The sequence below is a fragment of the Dendrobium catenatum genome, unplaced genomic scaffold, assembly GCF_001605985.2.
Source record: "Dendrobium catenatum unplaced genomic scaffold, ASM160598v2 fragScaff_scaffold_156, whole genome shotgun sequence".
NCBI lineage: Eukaryota > Viridiplantae > Streptophyta > Magnoliopsida > Asparagales > Orchidaceae > Dendrobium > Dendrobium catenatum.
Window position 1 is genome coordinate 11,653,458 of NW_021318618.1, and position 25,844 is coordinate 11,679,301.

At 34.0% G+C, this 25,844-nt stretch overlaps 1 protein-coding gene across 1 annotated transcript; it reads right to left on the reverse strand.

Moving 5' to 3' along the window:
- Nucleotides 1–17,484: 17,484 nt before the first annotated feature.
- Nucleotides 17,485–25,755, reverse strand: LOC110096241 (heat shock 70 kDa protein, mitochondrial). The gene is made up of 6 exons (XM_020822090.2): nt 25,563–25,755; nt 20,836–20,912; nt 20,662–20,740; nt 20,012–20,578; nt 19,299–19,919; nt 17,485–18,430 (listed from the first exon to the last, which is right to left on the reverse strand). The coding sequence occupies exons 1-6, from the start codon at nt 25,635–25,637 to the stop codon at nt 17,816–17,818; spliced, it is 2,034 nt and encodes a 677-aa protein (XP_020677749.1). The 5' UTR covers nt 25,638–25,755; the 3' UTR covers nt 17,485–17,815.
- Nucleotides 25,756–25,844: the final 89 nt, after the last annotated feature.

Genomic DNA, 25,844 nt, shown 5'->3' on the forward strand with positions numbered 1-25,844 from the left:
TTTAAAACTTATATGAATTTTTTTATGGAACTAGTCAATTTATTACACATCTACGCTAAACAGTAATTTCAATTTATCTCTCTAGTACATATTTTGAAATATTAGCAATTTTTTCGTCTTTTTTAAATTTATCAGTTTTTTTGGTAATTATTTTTTTTGGTAGTTTTCCTTATTACTTCTAAGCTTAAGATATGCACGTATTTGTTACTATATCAGGTATGGTCAAATTTGTAGGATAACCCAATTTTGTCCAGGGAATTTTAATAAAATAAAAAATTCATCCGATGTCATATTGAAGATATATTGTGTATTTATTGCTGCTACTTTTTGTTAGTGATGTAAGTGCTATTCTAATTTCTTAAGATATACCACGTTAGAAAAGGTATCATTAGCTTTATATGTTCGACTAAGCATAGTATTAAATTTTTCTGTTTGTTTTTTTAATCTTCCATTTCAAATGTTTCAGATTAATTGTTTCATAGCCTACCACTAATGATATAAATATTCTTTAAAATTAACCCTAACTAAGTAATGTTATCTCGGTTATATCAGTTGTATTAGTTCACACATAGTTTTAATTCAATTTGAGAGCATATAATAATAGCCTCAGTTTATAGTCTTTAATATTAACTATCACCCTATCATCAAACATCATTCTACTTATTTAATTGTATTATATAGTTCTAATTTCTTTATCACATTCTCCAAAATCTTTGATTTAGACCTTCCACTTTGTTTCTTTTAACAAATACATTTTTATTTCCTATAACATTAAATTGTGTTTAATTATTTTACATTCAAATTAACAAAGTTTCCAAATTCCAATATTTTACAAATCTAATCTAGTTAAATTAAGTAATCCTTTTCTCATTTTTTTTCTCACAAAGGTTGAGTAAATTGGTGACATCTACTTGTGGGAGGACACCCTCATGATCAAACTCGTAGATAGTTTTCATTTTTCAACTAAGTAGGGTTAAGATTGGTACACATAATAATTATGATATATTCGTTTCCTACGTAGGCATTCTTGCTTATTGTCACAACAATTGGGTGGGCTGAGTTTTAAGATTGACTAACGTTTCTCCATTAGCTTCAACCTTTTTTATTTGCTTCGCCTTGACATTGAAAGTGCTAGTTTTCAGGCAGTAGGTTCTGCTATGAATCAATTATGCAACTTTATTTTTCACTATCTTATAAGTTATGTGTTTGTTGTGTAATTTTAAGTTGCTATAAAACTAAGCAAGAACAATTTTTGCATTGAGCGCTCATCTCTTGGTTGCGAGATGAAACCGGCAAGTCTCTCTTGATGTTATATATATTTAAGTTTAGTCCAAACTAAGCAATATATTCGTGCCACACAGCCTCTCAAAGCGTGCTGCGCTAAAGGTATGTTTATTTGAGAAACAATTGTGCGTAGTTCTGAATTTTTGTTTAAGACATTTGCCTCTTGGCTCATAACTCGTTTTCCATGGTTTGAACTTATTCACCATATGACTGTATAAGTGGATTGCTTAAACTTTTGGGGGATAACACATATGAGGCCCATATTAAGATTAAATTGAGAGTATATGAGGCCCGAATGTGCACCGGCAATAAATCATGGTCATAGGAATTTGAATTAATATTCATGTTATATAGATAAAAAATGTTATTGGCTTGCCTGTGGATCAGTTCTCTTCACTCACCACATTTTATATAGAGAAAGTTGTGGGATGGCACATTTTGTTGCATGAATATAAAGGATATTGTGGTTGGGGATTGGTAAATAATATTTGTTTTCTCTTTTAACATGCGATCTTCCGATAAGGGAATTAAACTTTGGGTTTTATATTATGAATATTGACTAATCGATTTTTGTTTGGTGTATAATTTTAGTGTTCATTTTCTTGTTACTATGCTCGTATTGATCAATATATGCAACTCCTAACTAATTTTTGATTTGTGGACTTTTAGGTCGATTTGAGTTAGGTGACACGACATTGTTTGTTTTCTGGTTTTTAAAGAATAACTGTGAGTGCTTAGCAAGAAAAATATTCTTAGCCAATTTTTGATCCTAAAATTTGTAATTTTTTTAATATTTGTAAGGTTTTCTGATGTTTGATTGCAATTAAAATTCATACTCATAATAATATCATCTAGTTTCTGAAAAATTAAGCATTCCGAACCCTACATCTGATTATTTACCCCAAATCAAAACATTGAACAGCTCCCAAAGAGCCGATCTCTATAATTACTATAGCACTCACTAGGAGATATCCTAAGGAGTTCTTATATTTATGTATAATTTATTACAGGGTCAATTATGAAGCCACAAGCAGAAGAAAGGTAGGAGGTAATAGTATTCTTATTATCTTTTATGCTTTTCCAAATTGAGCACATTTCCTGTGTTTTGTAGATAATCATCTTTAGATGGCATTGCACCTAGTACGTACTTCTACATGTTAAAGTTTGCATCCTAATTTTAGAATTATATAGAATGCGGATTGTTTTAATTATAGTATTTGAATGATCTCCATACTGTGAAGCATGCTACCTGTATGCAAACATTAAATAAACCTTGTTTTATGCAGTCAAGGTATAAGGAAGGAGACGAACACTGCTAGAATTTGAACGCGGGTTTGAGTTCTTTATACTAGAGGAGAGGAGAAAGGAAAGGGGAAACTTTGAGATGTTCTTAAGATGAATAATGTCATAAATTTGTGATGAGGGAAATACTTGAATTCGGCAAGATAACCCTAAAAGCGGAATACTTGAGTGCAAGCAAACCCTAATCAAATTTAGCAAGAAGCAGAGAGAAAACTGTGTTTACAGGCAGTAAAATCAGCCAAATGTAGCAGATTTTGAAATGAAAAGCGTAAACTTGGAAGAAAAATCTAAGGAGTGTCTACTCTAGTAGAATGCAAGAAAGTAAATAAAGATACAACTGTTCTTCGATTCGAGAGGAAGAAATTCTCCAGCAAGTCTCTAGCAAACTGCTAGAGGCTAAGCACCCGATGAGATCTCCAATTCATTCAAATTCAAGATAATCCGCTAATATCCGTCGTTATTGCTCTTAATTCATCAACAAAAGAGAATTACTAACTACCTTAAGCAGCCCTTACATTTCAATTTAATTCCCCCCCAAATATTTTGCAATTTAAGCCCAGCATGGGGTCCACATGAGTTCCGCCCCCTCCCTGTGCTTCTTCCGCCGTGCATAAAACCAGACGGGTCCGCAGGCCCCTCCTGGGCCGGCGTGAGATGGGGTAACAATTTTGCTGGTGAATGGAGTTTTAAGATGGAAATAATAGAGCTGTTAAGAAAGACAAAAAAAAGGAGAGTTTGCAATTGGCAAGCCGGTTTAGTAAGGCTGTATTGAATGTGTTTCTCCAACTATAGACTGATAGATTTATTGTGCAAACTGTCAAATCTTTAAGATTTTGTAATATAGAAAATATTTAATTATTTCATTTGGTATCTGGCTTCTTTATCCACTGGCAGGTTTTTTCATGATACTGATTACTTATGTTAGAAGAATGAATTTTCAAATTAATATGATTTATTGGTTTTCTCAATGACAGTCACTCTCTTAAAGCTCTAACGGATGGATGAGCTTTTATATCTCAACCAAATTCGGTTATAGAACAAGTTAAGGTGGGCGCATCTCCATGGATAATTTTCAGAATGGTTAGTTTTTTTTCCATGAAATTGAATGTTCTTGTAGCTATTCTTGCATACTTGGTCTAACGTATGTTATTTAGTGTATTGTATTATGGACACATTTATGATTACGTGTGTGGATCAGTTTGACAGTTTTCCTTGGCCGGTTCTAGGTGTTTTTTTTGTGTGTAATTTTTATGTATAGTTGGCATGTAAATAGGTGAATTTTGGTGGCTTACTTTATTGCTAAAAATTATCCGGAAGGATGTAATTTTTTTTTTTAAACTAATGAGAAGCACTTGCAGGCACTCCTACGGATGCTACGAATCAATGAAAGAGGTCCAAGGTTCCTGATATTTTGAATCATGGTGCGCATCTTGCTCATTAGTTTTTTTAACTATTTATCTTATATTAGTTTCTTATTTTTTGCCATCACTTTTTTTTCCTAAGGAGTAAATTGTTCATGGAATGGTAATATACTATTTCCATTTAAGGCTCTTCGTTTGGGACGGCTTTCTTACTGCTTCTCTTAAGCCAGCTTTCTAGTACAAATTTTTAATTTTTATACAAAAAAGCTGCTTTAAAGAAGTAGGAAGAAAGCATCCAAAACGAGAACTAATTTGAAATTTTTGTTTGAACAACATGAATTAATTTAATTATTTGGTAAGTGCAAATTGAATTTTTTATCATTAAAATATCAAGAATAGTCATAGAATTATATATATATATATATATATATTATATATATAATTAAAAATTATTTCTACCTGCTTGGTTTTAAATATATATATATATTTATATATATATATATAATATATATTTAATGCTTTTGCGAAGGGAATAATCAGCTTAAAGTTCGGTGGATGATGGTTCTAAATTCTAACTGGTTATGCAGCTCATCTCAGTTATACTTAGTTCAGCATGTGTCGAATATTTGTCACTCCCGCTATTCATCTGATTTGCTTATTGGCTATGCCAAATTCTTAACATAAATTTTCTTGATGTGGAACGTGAAATCTGCATGAAAGAAAGCAAAATTTTCAATGTAAATTGTCATCATGCTTTTTTTTTAAAATTTTAGTAAACAAATGATATTAACTAAGAACATATGGCTACAGATATTATCCACCTGAACTTGCTTTTTTCTATTTTTTGAGTGTGGACTCTTTCCGGCCGAAGGATGGACTTCGAAGAGTTTTGTGCCGCCGCCATCAGTCCATATCAGCTGAAGCGCTTTGGAAGGAATGGGAACAATGGAATAGAAAGCTTTTCTGCAATATTTTGAGAAGGAAGGCAACACGGAACATCAGCAGTTGAAGAGCTGGCACAAGTTTATGATTTTAAGCTATAATTCTCCTATCGTTTAAGCCATCAAAAACTCATTTTGATCGTCATTTAAAATACAGGAAATGACTCGCTTCCACTTGGGCTTACTCCAATATGTTCAAGATGGATCAGACTTCAGATGGTAGCTGAGCTTTCTTGATACACTAAATTTTTTGGCATGGTGTTTACAGTTCGAGGCTCAATATCGGCGTCAATAGACTCTTATGTCTGTTCAAGGCAATTTGTTTTCATCTAATATTTGTATCCATATTTCTTATAGTCGCTTGCACTCTCTTTCTTCAGCCTTTATTTTTTTTTTTAACACACTTAATACTTGATTTGTTGCTTGTAAAGATGATATGTGGTTGGCTTTGGCCTTCTATGTATTTCCCTGTAAATTGTTTTTTTTTATAGATGTATTTCAATTGAATCTCTGAAGTAGAATCTTTAAGTGTTATATGACATATTTATCATTTTTTTAGTTTTTAGGGCAATCGTCCAAGCCGACTCAAACGCTTGGGCTGGGTCCCCACCAAGTGTAGCCGAATGGGTAAAAACTTCCATTATTTGGTTGTGGGTGAAACAGCGTGACGTCAATATTGGCGTTGCACTGTTGATCTCAGTCATTTTTAATTCTCTCCAACTTAGCGCGGGAAGAAGAAGAATGCGTTACTGCAAAAGGGGGAAAAATGGAGTTCGTTGAAATGTATGCAAGCATTTTTTAGTTTCACGATATTTTGGAGTGAAAAATGAGATTTTTCGGTGGAGATGCTCTAGTGAATTATTACTAATACAAGATGCCACCGCTAGGTGGTCTATTCTGAGAATGGCAGAGGGCTGGGAGCTCCCAAGCAACATGGCTGGGGCCAGCCTGAACTTCTCTTTCAGGTTTGTATTTTGGAAAAGTGTATGGGACTGTGATAAATAGCTAAATGTTTATTGTATTTGTTTAGGATAAGTAATCATTGATTAATTATTAGTAAAGTTCATTTATTTTAATGAAATTCATTGGGGCTATAGTGAATTAGAGCAATGTAATAGAAGGTTATGTGGATTAAAGGACAACATTGAAACTCTTATGTGAGATGAATTATTCTGTTTCAGCGTTAGGAAGATAAACGCAGAATGCGTCACGTCAGCGGTTTACTGAGCAGCGCGAGGTAACCTACGCAGTGGGTTTGATGTGGTGCATTTTGATTGGTCCTATAGATGACGTTCGAGCATTTGCAAAAAATAATTTCTCCAAGTTTTAATCAGTTCAAACATTTTCCTTGAAAACTGGTTAAAACGAATCTAAATTGCCTGTGCTAGATTGAATGGTTTGATTCTTCCACTGTCTTATGACTCTTCTCTTCGCTCTCTTTTAAAAAAAAATTGTGCAAATGACTAGATTCTTTGTTTTTTTTTTCAGCTATTGTTTTATATATTATGTCATAATTTATAGTTAATATGATTGATTGTAATACTAGAATAATAAAATTTATTTAAGGCATTGATGGTTCTTAATGTTTTTTTAATATAATTTAATTATTTATCAGAATTATAAAAAAGTTTAAATTTACATTGATCTTAATGATATATGTAAGGTCTTTTAAAAGCGTTATATCTCTCATATATCATCAATTAATATTAGCTGTCCTTTGTACACATTTAATTAAAAAGAAATATATAATAACTGTGTAAAAGTAAAATTGTAAAAAAAATTGCTTAATTATTAGGCGGTGAGGGTTTTTAAATAGAAACGTTTAATATTATTATAATGTCTTAAAATAGTTGTAGAGTTGATAGAAAAAAAATTTAAATTCTTATTCTTAAATTTATAAGAGAATTAGAAACATTTTTTTATAAGAAACAAACATCTTTTTATAGCACTAAAAAAATCTGATTCTCACCATAGAAATGAAAAATAGAAAAATCAGAACAAAAAAATAAAAAAATTTGCTAAAGATGGACGTGTTTAATAACCGCAACATACCAAAGAAATTAAGCAGCAAAAACCATGGAACCCATTAACACTTAAAGAAAAAATTCATATATTTTTGTTAATTTTTTAATTTTTTGGATAAACTTATATAACATAATTACTTAAGCTTTCAAATCAAAACCTTTAATTGATATCTAAAGCTTTCAATAAATATAAAATTTTATTCATGATAATTTTTTTACTATTTTTTAAAAGCAATTTTTTTGTAGGCATGATTTTTTGAATATTGAAATTTTGTACTATAAAACCTGCTTTGAGAAGTAGTAAGAAAGCTATTCAAAGTTGAAGTTGAGTTGCGTTTAATAAAAATTTAAACTAACATATTTATAAGTTCTAAAATAGGGTAAATTATTAACGTCATGTAATCCGGATTCATCCGGACACCAATCAGTACACGCATGTCACCAAATGCACTTGGGATCCAGTGTATTCGGGTGGATTGTGGCACATCTGGATTGGATGTCGACGTCCGGTCACCGGATGTTAATAATTCGCCCACAAAGTGGGAAAAAACAAAAGAAAGAGAAGAATCTTTCACATTGAATGAATGAGAAGTGAGAACTTGTCGGGGCCTCCATGTTCTTCTCCATCGATGGTAATTTGTAGCTAGGATTGGACAAAGGACAGTGCAGAGGCAGCGACCACCAAAAACATTCATTCAACCCTCCTCATTTAAGATTTTCAATTTTCAAGTACTGTAAGCATTCATCTCCTGCAATTTTAGTAAATGCTGTACCCTCATCTTCGAAAGTACTCCATATTCAACATTCATTTTGTAAGCAACCATAAAAACAAATAATGCCGGCCCCCCCCTCTTTAAAGGCAAAAGCAGAAAGCTTAAGTTTTCCAAACAAAATCTTACTTAGGGGAGCTTAATTATTGTAAATGTAGTATATATATGATATTTTTCTGTTTTCTCTATGGTAAATTAGTTTAGGTAAAATATCAATGTCCATGATTTTCAATTAAAGAAGAGATTAGGTATGCGCATTAAACATAAAATAAAATACTTTTAACAGCTTAATTAGATGATAATATCTTTTTATTGGTTTAATACACTCATTAATTATTTATAGAAAAAAAATCTCATAGCCTTTTTGAATTTTTTATAATATAATACAATGATTCAATATTAGGAACATACTTGAAATGCTTATATTATTACAAACATAAATAACAACATCAAGCCTTTCTTCCACTACTAGGAAAAATAAAGGACTTTCCAGAAGGCCACTCATCTAGTACTTCTCTCGTCTAAGCACGCTTAATTGTGGAGTTCTGATGGGATCCGGTGCACCGGTGCTTGGATGATCATACAAACATTAAATAATTATCACGTGACTTATTATTGGATTAAAATAATAAATAAATAACACTTATTTTTGAGTTAAATGAGATGTGATAATGAAATTATAAAGATGTTAAAGTGTTGAAAACAAGTTAATAACTAATTAAGGCTTTTTTTTTGTTAAGACAAATGCTTACTGCCTCTTAAATCAGTTTTTGTTAATACAAAATTAAAAAAAAAGTATCTATACTCAAAATTAACTTTAGGAAATTGGTGATAAAGTTGTCACAAAAACAAAACTAAGATAACTAAAATATATGATATATAAACTAATTATTTTAAATGATTTTTTATAATATTTTTTTTTTTTAAGACAATAAAAAAAGGTGTTATTATTTTTCTTTTTGTCATATATGATTGTGATTGAAGATATGCTGATAATGAGAAGCATTAGGTACTTATGTGGTTTCCATAAAGTAATATGAAAGAAAAACATAATTATTTGAATTATATAAAGCCCAAAAAATTGAAAAAGATTGAGCCATTTTTTCTATTTAGCTAACTTGTCTTTGTCAGTTTAATAAGAGCTCCATATATGACAATCTTATTGCCTTTTCAGCGCCGGTCAGAAATGAAAGGCTGTGCAATGGATAACAGGAAAGAGCTGAAGGGGAATGGTAACTAACCAACCACTAACTTGGGAGCTGACCATTGGACTGCCCGGAAATAATTAATAGAATAAATAAATAGTTTTTTTGTCTAGATAATTAATATCTGTTCTATAATTATTTTCCATATGAAAATAATTCTTTAAGCTTAGCAAAGGAAATAGAAACATTTAGCAAAGGATTATTAAGCAATCATGATGATAATATTTCAAACCAAAATAGTTTGGGAGAAAGCAAGAAATGTGGAAAAAAATTATCAAATGAAACAAGGATGCTAAATTATAGGAATTGCCAAAAAGCAAGGAAAGAAAAGTTATCAAGCAATCATCGGCCTTTTTCGAGGGGCAATCTTAATATTTCATTCACTCACACACAAAATTTGTCACATGTCCAATAAGAATCATAACATCATTTCTATTTATGTTCTTTCTTTCATTTATGTGTTCACTCTCATTGTAGTATCATTAACTGTTAATATTAGTTCATCCCCTACAAATTGATTGTCATTATCTTCTATCTATATCATTTTTGTTATTGTTGGAGTTGCCTCAAAATTGACTTGACTACGTTTTATTATTCCTTGCTATTGTAATGTTTTGTAGATTATCAGAGTAAAGGGGGCAAGGCCTATTATGGGGAAACAATTTTGATAGTAAGGGTATTTTTGAAAATTTATTTATTTTTTTATGACCTAGGTTTTTGTCTATAAATATGTTTGGTAAAGGGCTTTAGGGTTTAAAAAGTCGTTATGTGCTTCCAGCCGGTCTTCTTTAGTAAGTCTGTTGTCCTCTTCTCCCCTATAATTTTTCTCGATATTTAAATTTTCAAAATAAATCTCTTGATGTTCGTTTGTGATTTTATGATCATAAATTATTTTTTTGTTTTGGTTCATTGATCACTAACGCAATTACCATACTTTTTTTTGGTTGAGATTGACTCCATCTTCCCATTTCAGCTTAAAATTAAACTCATATCATCACTTAAATAAAAAGCTTAAGATACAATACTATTACATTGAAATATGTATCATTATTCCCGTTCCTTTTCACCATATATTATGCTAACTTAATGTTATTTTTTATGGCTTAAAATCTTACTATAACCAAATATAGATTTCTAAAAATAAAATCCGACTAATATAACAAGTGGTAATTTCACGGCAATGAAATTAATATATAAAATAGGGATTATTGAGAAGCTTACTATGATCTGAAATATCTATCACCTCTTCCCTTATTTTAAAGTGCCGAAAAGATTCTTCAGCGATATCTATCTCTATATCACTGATTGGAGAAATTTGGAGTCCAGAAATATTTTGACTCCAAAGTTTATTAAACCAAACTTTAATCATAAGCTCAGTGTGATAAAATAATATTTAATACTTTATTTCTAAAATAATTTTTTGTTAATAAAATATATTTATAATATAATCATTTAAAAGGATTAATGTCATATATAATTGGAGTACTATTTTTCTAAATCCAAAAAAATCGCAACCACCTCTGCAGAACTGTTTCCCATTGCCTTTAATTAGTTATAAATGAGTGGGGAGAGTGAGGAAGGATAAGGGAAATCTTGCTGTTTAGCTGTAGCTTGTAGGAGGAATCTGAAGAGAAAAGAGAGAGAGAGAGAAACTTTTTTAATCTTTTTAGTTCTCAATGAAATATTAAGACATGACATTTTTTGAGTGATCTTTATTCCACATTAATGTATTATAGCAGTTATTGTAAGCTGTATTTAGCTCATAAGTAAATAATTCTGTAAAAAAAAATGTCTTTTTTTAGTTTTTTACGACAGAAAATGGTTGAACTGTGGAGGGAACATTGAAGAGAGATAGTAGACAAGTTAGAGGGAGAGAGAGAAGAGGGATTTAGAGAGGGACGGAGAGGAGTATGGGTTCGTGGCATTTCTGCTGGGAGAATAGCGGGTAGTGGTAGGATGGATGCTCTCAGCTGTGCTTGTCTTCTACTTCTGTCTCTTTCTCCCTCTCTCCTTCTTTATTGTCTCTGTCCAAAACTTCTGCCACGCTGACGCAACTCTATTAGAGCTGCCTCCTCTATTTTTCTATTTAACTCCTTGCTTCTCTCACTCACATTCACCTCTCCTCTACTCTCTCTCCCTTGAATGTTTACGCAGAGTAATCATTTCCCGTCATGATGACCACGTCACGCCATTCCGCCACCTTACGAAAATAAGCCGAAGTTGAGGTGGAGAAAGAGAGAGAGAGAGACAATAACTTCAGAGAACTTAGAGAGCTGAGAGAGAGAGAGAGAGGGAGAGAGAGACTACTACTGGTACTGGGAAAAAGGAGGCTTTTTTATTGAGGGGAATGTTGTCTGGCTCGAGTTATTTTCAATACTATCATTATTCATTAAGCTTGAGAGTGATTATGGAGAGTAAAATTAGATCTCGGAACCAGGCTTCATTCCGCCCCAATTACAGCTTCCACTCTTTCACTTCTCTGCTCTCGGTTGACTTCAACTTAGCTCATCTATTTGGCTTTTGACTCTGTGATTTGGGTCCGAGTGAGGAAAGAGCAACAGATATGGCTGGTAATTATAATGCGTTTGAATCTCTCCGTTTAGAGCTTTTCAACTTTTTTTCATGCTCGAAGAAGAAAGCCTTCATATTTCTTTGCAAGGTCGGTCTCTTTTTCCTTTTTTCTTTCTCTGTCTCTTTTTTCCATTTTTGGCTTTTCATGCTTTCCACCTAATTATCTTCTTCTTCTGCACGAGTAACTTTCTCAATTTCAGAAATCTTTTCTCTTTCCATCAAATGTTTTCTTCTTCTTCTTCTCTTTCTTCTCTTCCTATTATTCTTTCTCCTTCTTGCTTTCTCAGTTTCCCCTATATTCTTTCTCAACTTATATATATTTCGCTTAATGAAATATATATTGTTACTATTCTCTTTAATATGAAGAATCCATAAGTTCAATTTAATCTTACTTTTATTTTTTAAATATTTTATAACGAAGTTAATTTAAACTACAGGTATTAAGTGAGCACATCGAAATAGTCTATAAGAAATTAAGCCAAAGGCTATCAGCACCAAGATTTTGTTTGGGAAGTTTTCTTAAGCTTGGTCAAAACATTTTTTTTTGAAGTAAAAATTTTAAAAATTTGTACATAAACCTGGGCTTAATTTTTTAAGGAGTATAAAAAGAACGTCTAAAATAAGAAATTATATCATATTGATGTCAGATTTATATTTATATATGTTTTGATCATTAAATCTTCAGTTCTTAAAGGGTTTGTTAAGCCCTACCTTATTATAAATTATTTTATAATAAACAATTTGTTATATAGATAAAAGAATTTTAGTGTTCCAATAAATTGTCATCAACAATGGGATACTGTAGCGTATTGGATGATTGCTACAAAGTTGTCGAGCTATTATAAAGTTGAACAGATCGAATAAGTTCAAGTTCGGTCAATATTTCACTCATTATTGTAAAAATAGATCAATTCGAGCTATTTATGAAAAGTAAATTTATCAACCATATGAGGGATTTGTTTTAACATGATTTTAGTATTGGCATCTAATATTTATATCAATTTTTTTATAATATATCTTCAAAATTAGATTTTTTTTTGTTTTTGTTATTATTATTCTTATTTAAAATGAATATTGAAATAAATATAAATATCTGCAATTAAATTGATAATAATTTTAAGAGCTTTAAACAAATTATAATAATTTTTCGGAGTATCTCATTGAAGTTTAGAAAAGAATAAAAGGCTATATATTATGGATGAATAAAAAGAAAACACATATTGTTATATGTTAAAAAAATAAAGATGGAAAAAATAATTATAATAATACAAATAAATTAATTTAAAAACTATGTTTTATTTTTATTTTTTTGGGAAAAATAAACTATGTTTTATAGATAAATAAAAATCTATTAATAATAAATAAATAATACAAGTGACTTATTTATATTTTAATATTAATCGTATATATCATATGTATTGAATAATATGAAATTATTGAGGCAAAACACGTGTGGAGTTGGACTTTGCGTGTGGCAGTCGGCAACCTGCCTTAGTTGTCGCGCAGAGATCATGTCACCCTGCTAGCTAGTCAAGGGAAGGGAATTTATTATTATTATTATTATTTTTTTTTTTTGGATATTATTTTTTTTTTTTTGGAAAATTAGATATTACACAAATGTAATATTAATCGGATGATAATATTATATATAATATGAAAATTAGATATTCCTCCAGTGATAATATTATTAGTAAAATAGTCAGGCCAAAATTTTTAAAAGAGTGCTCAATTGTTAGATTATTCCTTATAAGGAATGGCTATTCTTAACAGTGAAAGAATTGGTAAAATTTTAAGGAGTACAGTTATTAATATAAATTAGTACGAGTATGAAATGAATAAAATTTAAACATGAGTAAACTTATCATTTATTTAATAGAATACACTTTCAAGATCTACAAGAGGGAATCATTTAGAGGAAAAATGGGTCCAATAAATCATTGCAACCTTCGTTGCCCGCCGATTATGATCTCTCCTACCACCTTTGCCTGCCGACTGCAATCCCTCCAGTCATCGTCGCCCAAGTACAGTCTTGCCAACCAAACAAAAAGGCAAACGTTATCTTGAGAGAATGGCTTCTTGATCATTGGATTTTTCTAATCCCATCTATTTAATGTGCACTATATGATATAGGTAGAAAGGCATTCACTTTGAGGAAGGGTACCATTTGCAATAGACTACAAACACTAGGGGAATCATTTTAACTAGGCCAAATCCCATTGTTTTTCTCCTTTCCAAGGGTTTCCATATAAAAATACTATTGTTACTTATAACTCCTGCACCCCAATCTCTCTCTCTTTATCTGTATGTGTTGAATATTCATTCAAAGTTAAGACGTTAAGCTCCTTATCTCTCTACCGCCATGAGTATTCCAGTATGCAACAAGGATCAATTTAGCTTTTTTTTTTTTTTTTTGAGCCAGACCGCTCAATCCAATATTTAAAATCCAATGACTCAGATTTCACTCTGTTTAAATTGCTCGGCTTTGAAAAACCAGACCTAATTCTCTGGTTCGTTAATCCGAGCGTTTCTTTGCAAATCTAATTTCACATAAGAACCGAAGCAGCTGGCCAGCCGGTTCATAGTTAAACCGGTGTGTCTGGTCTGATTTTAATAACCATGAATATGTGCAACATCTCAAGATGACAATATAATTTTAATTTATTACTTTTTATAGTCAAATACTTGAAAAGGAGATCACCGGACAATCTTCTTCCAAACAAATAATGAAACAGTCGGCATTTCTTCGGGAACTCAATTAAAGTGCAAAAATTTTCTACAAATTTGATACATCATCAAAAAATTATTTTGATCGGGCACGAATCTCGATGGAAAATTGAGTTGAAACTTCTAAAATTAATTCAGAGACCATCTCAATTCCGATTTCAGCAAACTTATAGTCAAACTGAGCGTCTCGGAAATACGAACCCAACGACACCAAGTTCGACCCAATCCGAGACCAAATGGGTCCAAATCATAGACCCGAAGCGTTATTGGAAGGTTCAAACCACAATTTGACTTACCAAACGAACTCCGATTTTGACGAGCTTATACTCAAATCGAACAGCTCGACGAGACGAATCCAACGAGCCCAAGATCACTGAATTCTGACATCACTAAGGCCCTCAAATGACCAACAAACGGTGCATGATCGTAGGATTCAATATCGGCCATCCATTCGACCACTCCCTATTCACCCCCGATCTCACATCTATTTACGGGCCATGCCACTCCAGAAAATCTATAAATAGAGCCCTCATTCTTCACAAGAGGGGGTCAAAGCAAGAAGAGAAGGAAGAGGAGAAGGAAGAAGCTCCTCCTCGACCACCGCATGAGCCTCGCAGGACCACCGCCGGAGCCTCGCCGCACCACCATCTCAAGGCTCGACGTTCAGGTCCGACATTAAGGCCCGACGTTCACGCCCGACGTTCATGCCCGATGTGCTACTGAAGGCCTGACATTCAGGCCCAACGTTCTGCTCAAGGCCCGACTTTCAGGCCTGACGTCTTCATCTGAGGCCCTCACCTTCTCCAGAAGCCCTCACATTCGTCAAAGGCCCTCACCAACATCTGAGGCCTTCACCTTCACCTGAGGCCCTCTCCTTCGCCAGAGGCCCTCATCTTCGCCAAAGGCTCTCTCCTCTGCTAGACTACCACCTTACGCCGTTGTTTTGTCGGAACACCATTTGAGGCCTGGACTTTTGCTGGGCCAATACCTGACGTCCAGAGTTCTACTAAAGTACCGCCCTACTACAACGGTCTTTCAGACCCCAGTCTCCTACCGACCACGGTCCTTCAGGCCTTCGTCGCCTACTATGTTCCTTTTGACCTCCATTAACAGACGACGGTCTTCCTGACCCCGGTCTCCTGCCGACCACGGTCCTTCCGACCGGACAAACATGTATATGTAATTCCTACTATGTAATGCAATCTGCATGATGTACATTTGTTACATCAATCCAAGGCCTTCTCCCAAGGAAGAGCCTCATTTGTAACAACTACAAATACTAGTGGATTCATTCAAACTGGGCCAGGCCCCGTGGTTTTTCCCCCTTTTAAGGGGTTTTCCACGTAAAAACTCTGGTGTCTCTTATGAATGTTTCACCCCCTCACTTATCTGCTTGTGTGCTGGATCTTCGTACAATGCTAAGACGTTAAACCATATATATTTCTCTACCGCCGCGAATATTCCAGGACGCAACAAAAATAATTGAAAAGCATCTGGGTAGCAGGTTACTTGATCAATTAAATATAATATGTACAAATGGACCCAATCCTGCATGCATGTAAGCTTTTAAATCAGCCTTTTTACACTGTGCTGAGAGAAAAATCAATGTCAGCTTCATATTGATCATGAACAATCCCCTCCTTTAATGCCCAAAACTTTCTCCCTCCATTCATTTAAGCCCTCTTCTTCATTTCAGACAGATCATAGAAACGCAGCATTAATGTGAGAGAGCAGGAGAGCCTGTAAAGGTTACTGAGCTCTCCCAGACTCGGTTTCCCAAACATTAAATTGTTCTAAGTTGTAACAGTATAAAAAATAAAAAAAAAAACCCACCGAAGTTTAGGGTGACTGATGAGCGAGCACAGTTGAGAACCCCCTATTTTAGATATGTATCTCCTCTACTACGGCCTCGCCTCTTCAATGGAACAAAGCAAGTTTGGGTCTGATGCCAGGAGGCGGCCTCGATAGGTTTTACTGAGAGATTAGTTACGCCAGCAAACATATCCTTTAGAGTAATAACGGGTAAATACGCTGGTTCCAAAAAGATATAAAAATAAGACTTTTGGCTTGGAATGGTGTGTATTAAAAATAGTTATTGGTTCTACTAAATTTTGGTAAGTTAACTTATCAAATAATAGTTTGATTAATATTAACTTAACAATATATTTAAATAACTTTATAATTAAAAACAACTCCATGAAAGAGTCCTGAACACAACATTTTGACTTATTTATTAAGTCGGACAATACCCCGAATTTGTAGTATTGGAATAGATATAATTTCAAACTTGGATTAAGAATTTAAAATTTTGATAATAAGAATAATTTTTTACAAAAACAATGATTCAACAGTCAAAATCTACCTAAAAGATTTTAAAAACACAAACAAATAGTAAGTATCATAGAACTACATGATTTTTTAAAATTAAGGTTGCCTTTGTTTCCAATCCAACAAAAATTAATTCATAACAATTTTCATTTACTTATGCATTTTGAATAAACATTTGGCAATTATTTATCACGTTATAGGCTTCATTTCGCAACTGCTTTCTTATAAAATTTATAATTCTAAAAAAAAATTATACTGAAAATTGCTTTGAAAATAGTAAATAAATAATCCCAAATGAAATCATAATGTTAACCATAAAGCATTGATCCATGCAAATACCATCCCATAGTTTCAAATTGCTGCGATCAGCTGGCCCTTTAAAAATGAAATTAGCAAAACATTTGATCAAATCATGCAAATATTTAATTTTTTGTTGACAAATGAACCTGAATTTATGCATGATATTGGAAAAACTATTCTACGCAGAGGCTAACCGCGTAACATCATCCGAAGATCAACCAGAATGCACCACATCAATAGTGTCAAGTCACAATACAAAGAAATACTAAGCCGCGGTACCGAGCAAAGGAGTCACGTGACACATTCTGATTGATCTCTGAATGACATTCAACATCCGCGCAGAATAAATAATGCTGATGTTAACCTATATTCAATTGTTCTTTGAACTAATATCTGATCATGAATTGTCTCTTGAGATGGATTGTCAATTACAAATAACTTCATGATAAACTCTTAAAATATTAACTTCATAAATATTTCCTTGGAAACATATCTCCTGTTTCACAAAATTATTGTATTCGCTATATAATAATAATAATAGTAAAGATAATACATATAAATATACACACCATGACATGTAAATCACTTATAAAAACTCATTAAATTGCACAAAGAAATTCCAATCGCTTTCCAAATGTGACAACAGCTAAAATTAAAATGTCAATCCTGAGTTATATAGGAATGGATCAAAATCTAAAGCATTAGCATACCCTGCTGTTCATTATTATCACAAATAAAGCACATTTGCATATCGAACTGGACATATGGAGAAGTTAGCAGGAGCTATATCCAAAACAGTATATATATAAAAATAAATAAAATAAAAACTCACATGAGAGAGGCATACAATGCCATGCTAGGGCAATCACAAAAGGTTTAATTATGCCCAAGCCAAATTTTTGGAACTCATCATTTGTCAATTGCAAAGGATAATTGGACAGATAGCACAAATTTGGCTCTAATATTCTAAGCAGCAAAAGTGTAAATACTATGAAATTGAAGAGCTTACTTCTTCACCTCCTCGTATTCTGCCTCAGGAGGCTGATCGCCGCCCTGAGAGCCCTGAGAACCACCCGCTCCTCCAGACATGTGCTGTCCTATCTTCGAAACTGCCTTGTTTGCGGCGTCAAGCTTCGCTTGGATCCGATCAATATCATCTCCGGCGATTGCTTGGCGAAGCTCAGCCACGGATGACTCAATCTCTGAGGCAACCTCAGCTGGGATTTTATCCCTGTACTCACTCAGGCTCTTCTCAATGCTGTAGATGGTTGTGTCAGCACTGTTGCGGATGTCAATGAGAGCTTTTCTTTCCTTATCTTTTTGTGAGTGTAACTCAGCCTCCTTCACCATCTTCTCAATCTCATCCTCAGAGAGGCCGCCGGAGGACCGGATGGTGATCTGCTGTTCCTTTCCGGTGGCCTTGTCCTTGGCAGAAACAGTCACAATTCCATTTGCGTCGATATCAAAGGTGACCTCGATCTGGGGCATGCCTCGCGGTGCTGGTGGAATGCCGACGAGCTCAAATTCACCAAGGAGCTTGTTGTCGGAAGCCATCTCACGTTCACCCTGGAGGACACGGACGCCAACCTGAGTCTGATTGTCAGCGGCGGTAGAAAACACCTGAAAGAAGAGAGAGACAAGATGAAAATAACTTTTTTATAAAAAATTGACAGGAATTTGTACCGTGATGGATCCGGACAAAATGATCCTGTAATAAAATAAGTCTGGCATATCTTTTGATCAAAAACCTGATGACACGCATGGAACAAGAGTAAAATAAAATCTAGGAACAATATAAAAATCGAGTGATACCAGCTTAAGACATGCATTAGCTAATTTAATCTAAAAAAACGGATCAAAAGAACGTCCTGTTTGGACTTTACTTCAAGATATTCTTGGGGTCAAGTGTTATGAATTCTCAATTTTCATTTGCTATTGTAGAGTATTGCAACCAATTCTTAGCAAAACATTTTTAGCAACTTATATCTTGACATTTTTATGTCTAACCTTTCTCATTCATAATATTCTGACTTTAATTTTAACAACTTGTCTAATAGATAGATTTTCTACCATTTGTTAAACATCTAAACCACCTTTATGTATATTTCAATCAACTTATCTTCAATAGATATTCCTGTATAATATAATCCTTATTTATTTAAACTTCACAATTTCACCCTAAATTCATCTTAACATTCTCATTTTTGGCATAATGAATTTTTTACAGCTCAACATTTCTCAATTAACACAACATTGCAGCCAATTTATGATAAAATGTACTGCTAACAGTCAGAATGACAACAATCTATAAAGTAATGGGTTTGGAGTTCATGACCAGCATCTTAAGTGGCTATGAAAACAGAAAAAAAAAAAATTAACTAAAAAATTTTCCGAGCAATCACAAAGGAGTTCAGTAGCTCAAATGCCTTTCAAAGTACAAAGAGAGTCCAAAATTTTAATATTAGACAAGCAAAAAGTATGAACTCACCTGACTCTTCTTTGTAGGAATGGTAGTGTTCCTGTTGATCAATCTGGTAAAGATGCCACCAAGTGTCTCAATTCCAAGAGATAATGGAGTGACATCTAAGAGAAGCAATTCCTTGACATCTCCTCTAAGAATACCACCTTGAATGGCCGCTCCCAATGCAACAGCTTCATCAGGATTCACACCTTTGCTTGGGATCTTCCCAAATATTTCTTGAACTACTTCCTGAATTTTAGGCACTCTGGTCATACCGCCCACAAGAAGGACCTCATCTACATCTTTAGAAGCTATCCCAGCATCCTTTAAACAACTCTTGCATGGACTTCTAGTCCTCTCAATCAAACTATTCACCAAGGACTCAAATTTTGATCTTGTCAAAGTAATATTTAAATGCTTTGCTCCTGATGCATCAGCTGTTATAAATGGGAGGTTAATCTCAGTCTGTGATGTTGAAGAAAGTTCAATCTTGGCCTTTTCAGCAGCTTCACGAAGCCTTTGCAAGGCTAACCTGTCCTTTGAGAGATCTATTCCCTCTGTCCTCTTGAATTCACTAACCAAGAACTCCAACAATGAATTATCAAAATCTTCTCCACCTAGGAACGTGTCACCATTTGTAGCCTTAACCTGAAAAAGGTATCAAAAACCATATATCATAACCAGGTCTTAATAAAGTTCCATATTTCCATCACTGAAAGGGTACACTAAGAAGAACAAACCTCAAACACGCCATTTGAAATTTCCAAGATAGAGACATCAAAAGTTCCACCTCCAAGATCAAAGACTGCAATGAGACCCTCCTTGTTATTCATCCCATAAGAAAGAGCTGCAGCAGTTGGTTCATTGATTATCCTTTGCACATCAAGGCCAGCAATTCTCCCAGCATCCTTTGTGGCCTGCCTTTGAGCATCATTGAAATATGCTGGGACAGTTATCACTGCCTTTGAAACTGATTTTCCCAGGTAGGATTCAGCAGTTTCTTTCATCTTCGTTAAGATAAAGGCACCAATCTGACTGGGGGAATACTGCTGTCCATTAACCTCAACCCATGCATCTCCATTGGGAGCCTTTACTATCTTATAAGGAACCATCTTCATCTCCTTCTGAGTTTGAGGATCATCATATCGGCGGCCAATCAATCGCTTGGTTCCAAAAACTGTGTTAGTTGGATTGGTCACTGCCTGTCGCTTTGCAGGAGTCCCAACAAGAAGTTCACCCTTTTGATTGAAAGCAACAACTGATGGTGTGGTCCGTGCTCCTTCAGAATTCTCAATAACTTTGGGATTCTGCGACATACAACATTGAAAGGGTGAGGAGTTTAAGATAACACAAAGATATCAAGACCTACATAAGCATCCAAGAGGCCAACCTTTCCCTCCATAACAGCTACACAAGAGTTGGTCGTCCCCAAATCTATCCCAATTACATCATTCCCAGCAGGTTTTGAACTGAATTATAGGAAACACACAAAAGGAAGTGATCTAGCGTAAAGTGATTTGCAATCATTAAGATAAGTGAATCTATAAAGGAGTTTGAGAACCACCTGAATGGTCTAGCAAAACTTGCCCATCTGCTGCTCGGATGAGAACTAGTCCAAGATGGCTTAGTGATTTCAGGAAGCTGCAAAAAAAAAAAACATAATCAGCTCAGCAATAACATTATTATTAGCTTTGAAACAACTGAAATCCAAATGCCTTTTGGAAAAAAAAAAAAATTCAATATAATTTATTCATCTAAACAATAACTTTCCTATCAACACTGCTGTAAGAGTACCAATAAAAAACTTCACCTAGCACTGAACTGTACAACACAACTCAAAAACCACAGTAACTGGTGACATTATGATAGGAAATACTTGAGTTCGCAAGTAACCCTAATGGGAAATACTTGAGTTCGCAAGCAAATCTAACATTAATTGGTGAAAACAGCAAGAAAACTCCAAGATCTCCAATGAAAACAATCCAAAATTAGTAGATTGTATTATAGGAATCAAATCAAAAGCAAGAACAAGCAAAAATACAATTGATCCTCAATTTGAGAGGAGAATCATTCTCTCCCAATCTCTAGATGATGAATCTAGAGCCCAAAGCCACAAAGAGAACTCCAAGAGATAACAATAATCATGCATGCCCTAACCCTAGCCTCCCCTCCTCTTTTAATACATATCTTCCTAATAAAAAACAATAAAAAGCTTCCTAAAATAAACCAAATTCAAAATAGTTTCCCTATGCATTAGCCGCCCCCTTCCCTCTCTCTAATTGCTGCCCTAGAGGGGCCCACATGCTTGGGCGGCTTTTTAAGGAGGCAGCTTAGCCCGCTTCCTATAAACCCGAACCGGCCCAGGCTGGGCCGGTTTGGTCGGTTCAGGAAGAACCTAACACATTACCAGCTAAAATTCATGCCTTAGCTCTTAACAGTTGGCAACAAATATGTACCGCCATAATTAAAAATGCAGTACTAATCAAGTAAGTAGCACAGAAAGGGATGTCAACAGCACAAAAAATGCACACAATGCAATTACTGCAAGAATTGGAGATGCTTCAACCCCACAAACCTACGTATTAAAAAATCATTGAAATACATGCATACATGCTATGGCATCGGTGAAACTTACAGAGTACACACATCCATCCTAATGAGTCATATTATAATTAATCAGTTCCCCATCTATATACGGTTATATGCCATTAAATGGATTACATAACATCGCTAAGTATGCACAATGCATCTCTCCCAAAGTGCACCAAGATTTGCTCTTACAGAACTAAAATGGCGATGTCAAGCCTCTGGACCATCATCAGACAATTTTATCACTTCTGAACTGCAGTTGGTCATGTTTCATGTTTGATAAGTCCTCTACCAGCAAACAAAGCCAAGTTTCACATGAGAGTTTTCCCTTGGCATATTATTAACCTGATCCTTAGGTGATCACCTTAGAACATGTTGCCAAAATTGCTATTAAGGTGCCCAACAAATTCCATCTAAGATTTGTTAAACACGGCTTAAATACACTATAAGCTCACTAACTAGAAACAAATAATCATGGCAAGCTTCTAGAATTGCATCCGCAACTGCAACACACATCTCCCTGAACTGAAGATATAGCCACCAGGGCACCGTAAGTCCTTGGATTGGGTGGCTGTGTCCACTCAGTGATACATGGATAACAGAACAATAGATCTTAACAAGGTTTCTACCTTCATACCCAAAAACATCTTCCTCACACAAGAAGCAATAGAGGGAATAAAATATATGACTGCTACAAAGAGAATACTCATAAGGAACCAGGCAAAATGATATCCTTAACTGAGAGTTTGCAATGGATAATTAATTTTGGAAGCTTGCACTCAAATAAAGTCTCAACCCTAGATCTAAATAAATTCCTGACATTTATAGTCAAATTTAATAATACCAATCTGCTTCTTGAAAGTCTTATTTTACAGTTCAAATAAACAAGTGACTTTTTTAATTATAAATTCAATTAACTAAATGTTCACAAGTACAACTGAATTGCTAGTATTTGCAAGGTAATAAATAAGACAATATAAAATTACTTCTATAAATATAAACAAATGAATCAGTTCATAAAGAACCATAATGGTTGCAGCTTAATCTCTTCACTTGGTCTTCATTTGGTATAATTGTGCTTTTGTGGTGTTACATATAACAAAATTGTTATAAATTAAAATTGAATTTCATGTTTAGCAGGGCAAAACAAATGAGACCTTCATCTATGCTATAAGACCATATTATGACCATCAGAATATCATCCATTGATATTACCTCTTGATATGAAGCATACAGCATAATGGCATAAATTCTTTTTCTCATGAGATCCATCAAAAGAAAAAAAAAAAAAACAGTCAAACTTAGCTATAAATGGTTTCACTTATTTCTTGCTTAACTTTTTGAAAAACGACTTGTTTAATATAAGAAATATAGTTAGAAATTAATTTTGTGTGTGCACCTTCTCTATGACGTCATAAGCATTTGGACTGTGTTATGGAGCAAATCATATTTCAATATGAGAAGCTATGATTTTATTTCATATAATGAGCCTAATAAACCATATGTAGGTGGACAAATCTTGTCTACTAAAGAAGGCAACAGGAAAAGCATAGGCACCACAGGTTCGCAAAGTACAAAGATTGGGAAACTACTATTCCTGAAAATTACACAAAAAAAAAACGCGGCAAAAGAAAAGATATATAACACACATAGTAAGTGGTACAAGTTTTATAGTCATTTGATCATATGATCCACATCCACTATAAGGATGATTAAGGATTTTTACTATGTATCCAAGAAGTACAAAAAAGAATTATCATTATATCAAGCTCTTCCTAAAAATATAATGAAGTAGAAGATAAATTATAACATGGCGATGTATGGCAAGAATAAATGTTTTAGAGATCCGAATTAAAATAGATTCAAAATAAAAGAAAGAAGAGCAACAAGCATTGATCAAACATGAGAATGATCAGAAATATAATATGTAATTATGTTCAGGTGGCCTCCTTTCTCCTCATCCAATTGTCCCAAAAAAGGTCCCTCCCACCTAAATGAATTACATTTCATTTTTTTAGTGACTGAAATTTTATGGTTGCAAATAAATTTTGAAATTACTCCCAATTATGATGGCATTTCCAGAGCTTGAGGTGAGTTTGATAGCTTTGTGGCCCATGGAGAACTTCGATGTTAGTAATCAATTTAGGGTAATAATACTCGATTCGAGTAGATTCCATTTGATCAGATGAATTAAATAATTAATTAGGCGCCAAAGGAATGTTAGAGCACATCATTAATATTTCATTCTACAAATTTGTCATCTTTAGTCAGCAACTTACAAAATGCAAGCTGCAAAGCTGTTGGGGTGGCCCGAGGTATTCTTGAGACGGATTGCATAGTGGTTGAGTTGAGACCTTTCTCGTGGAGAGTCAAGGAGATGCTCAAGCCAAGTCTTTTCTTGAGGAACCCAAAGACACGCTCAAGGTCCATCTCGTGCTAGTAAGGAAAAATTGAATATTGGGGTTACATCTAAAACACGTCTAAGGCAAAGATTAAATCTAAAACCTTCTCAATTACTTAGGATTACACCATTGATCATTTATCATCTTCAAAATTGCTAGGCTTGCCCTAAAAATTTGAGGCAAATCTTAATAATTGTTTTAGGTATCTTTATTCACATAGTTTTTGAAGAAATCCTTATAAATTATTGCATTTAGCAATAAGTTTCATCATAATTCTAATCCTAACTATATGTGGTCATCTTTATGAATCCTCATTTTTTTTTTATTAGCCTTTGTTGAGTGCTGCATAAGGTACTAAACTGATTTTGTGCAAATCTTTGATCTCTAGCATTTCCCTCATAATTATTTATTTTTATTTCACTTGCCTGTGTTATTGTCACATCTTCTACCTATCATTGTACACGCGCAAAACCACTGAAGTCTAATTTTTAATATACTATCTCCAATAGATGATACTCGCACCATACATTTATTATTTTATATAATAATTGCTCCGCAATGCATACATCCTACTTTGCATTAAAACACTCATTCGAAAAAAAATCATGTCGGCAAAAATATTAGATGTTTTAACCTTTAGAAAACACTTCAGCAAAAGCTCCCACATCGACATCCCTTTCATCTTATTTTCAGATAATGAAATTCAAAGTAAAGCATACACTATAACGCAAACAACAACTGAAACACAAGGAACTTGATGTGATACTCTAGAAGAACCAAGAAAAAAATCAGCGCTTTTTAACGTATCAGATTCAAAGAAGGTTAATTTCACCTGTAGCCTCAAGCCTTAAACACAATTCAATATATAAAAATCCTATTCTGTTTAAAAAGGCAAAAAAAAAAAAAAAACAACCTTCCCACACAACAATATTATGTCAAATACTGTATTACGTTGTCATGCCTCATTCATAACATATGGCCAGCGCACTGTTTTCTGCTGGCAGCGGACCAGAGAACACAAAAGTTCCATAAAATGTTACAAAGCCAAATCTAGCAAACAACGGATTCACGCAGCCTCCATCAAAGAAGAACAAATATAAACTTATTAATCATCAAATACCATCAAACCCCCATGATCCCGGCAGAGAATCACTAATCAAATGATCAAAGAAAAACAAAAGCATCCACAAACAGAAACAATGCACGGAAGCCGGTTCGACAGCGAGGGAATGAAGAAAACGTTGGTTATACAAGAACAAAACAATTAAGAGCAAAAGAAGGGATAGAAGCTCAAGCTCACGGTTCTGAGACGCGATAACAGAGGAAACGATAGCTCTCGCCGCCTCAAGTTTCGGATCAACGCTGCGGACGCCATCGCCGACTCCGCTCCGTGTAACAGAACACAGGGTCTCTCTCTAGGGTTTTAGGGGGGCTTTCGTCCCTCTTCGAGAACGCTAGCGTGAGTAAAAATAAATGGTTGGAGTGTGTAGAGACTTCCGGAAATTTAATCTCTATAACTAATTAATATATAAGATATTATAAAATGAGAAATATTGAAATTACATAAAAATAAGTTCAAATA

What these genes read in the sequence shown, in the direction of transcription:
- LOC110096241 (XM_020822090.2), bottom strand. Translation starts at nt 25,637, where the DNA reads ATGGCGTCCGCAGCGTTGATCCGAAACTTGAGGCGGCGAGAGCTATCG. An exon ending in TAGCTGTTATGGAGGGAAAG is followed by an intron (nt 20,579 to 20,661) that starts GTTGGCCTCTTG and finishes TGTATGTCGCAG; the next exon opens with AATCCCAAAGTTATTGAGAA. An exon ending in TTCCTACAAAGAAGAGTCAG is followed by an intron (nt 18,431 to 19,298) that starts GTGAGTTCATAC and finishes CTCTTCTTTCAG; the next exon opens with GTGTTTTCTACCGCCGCTGA.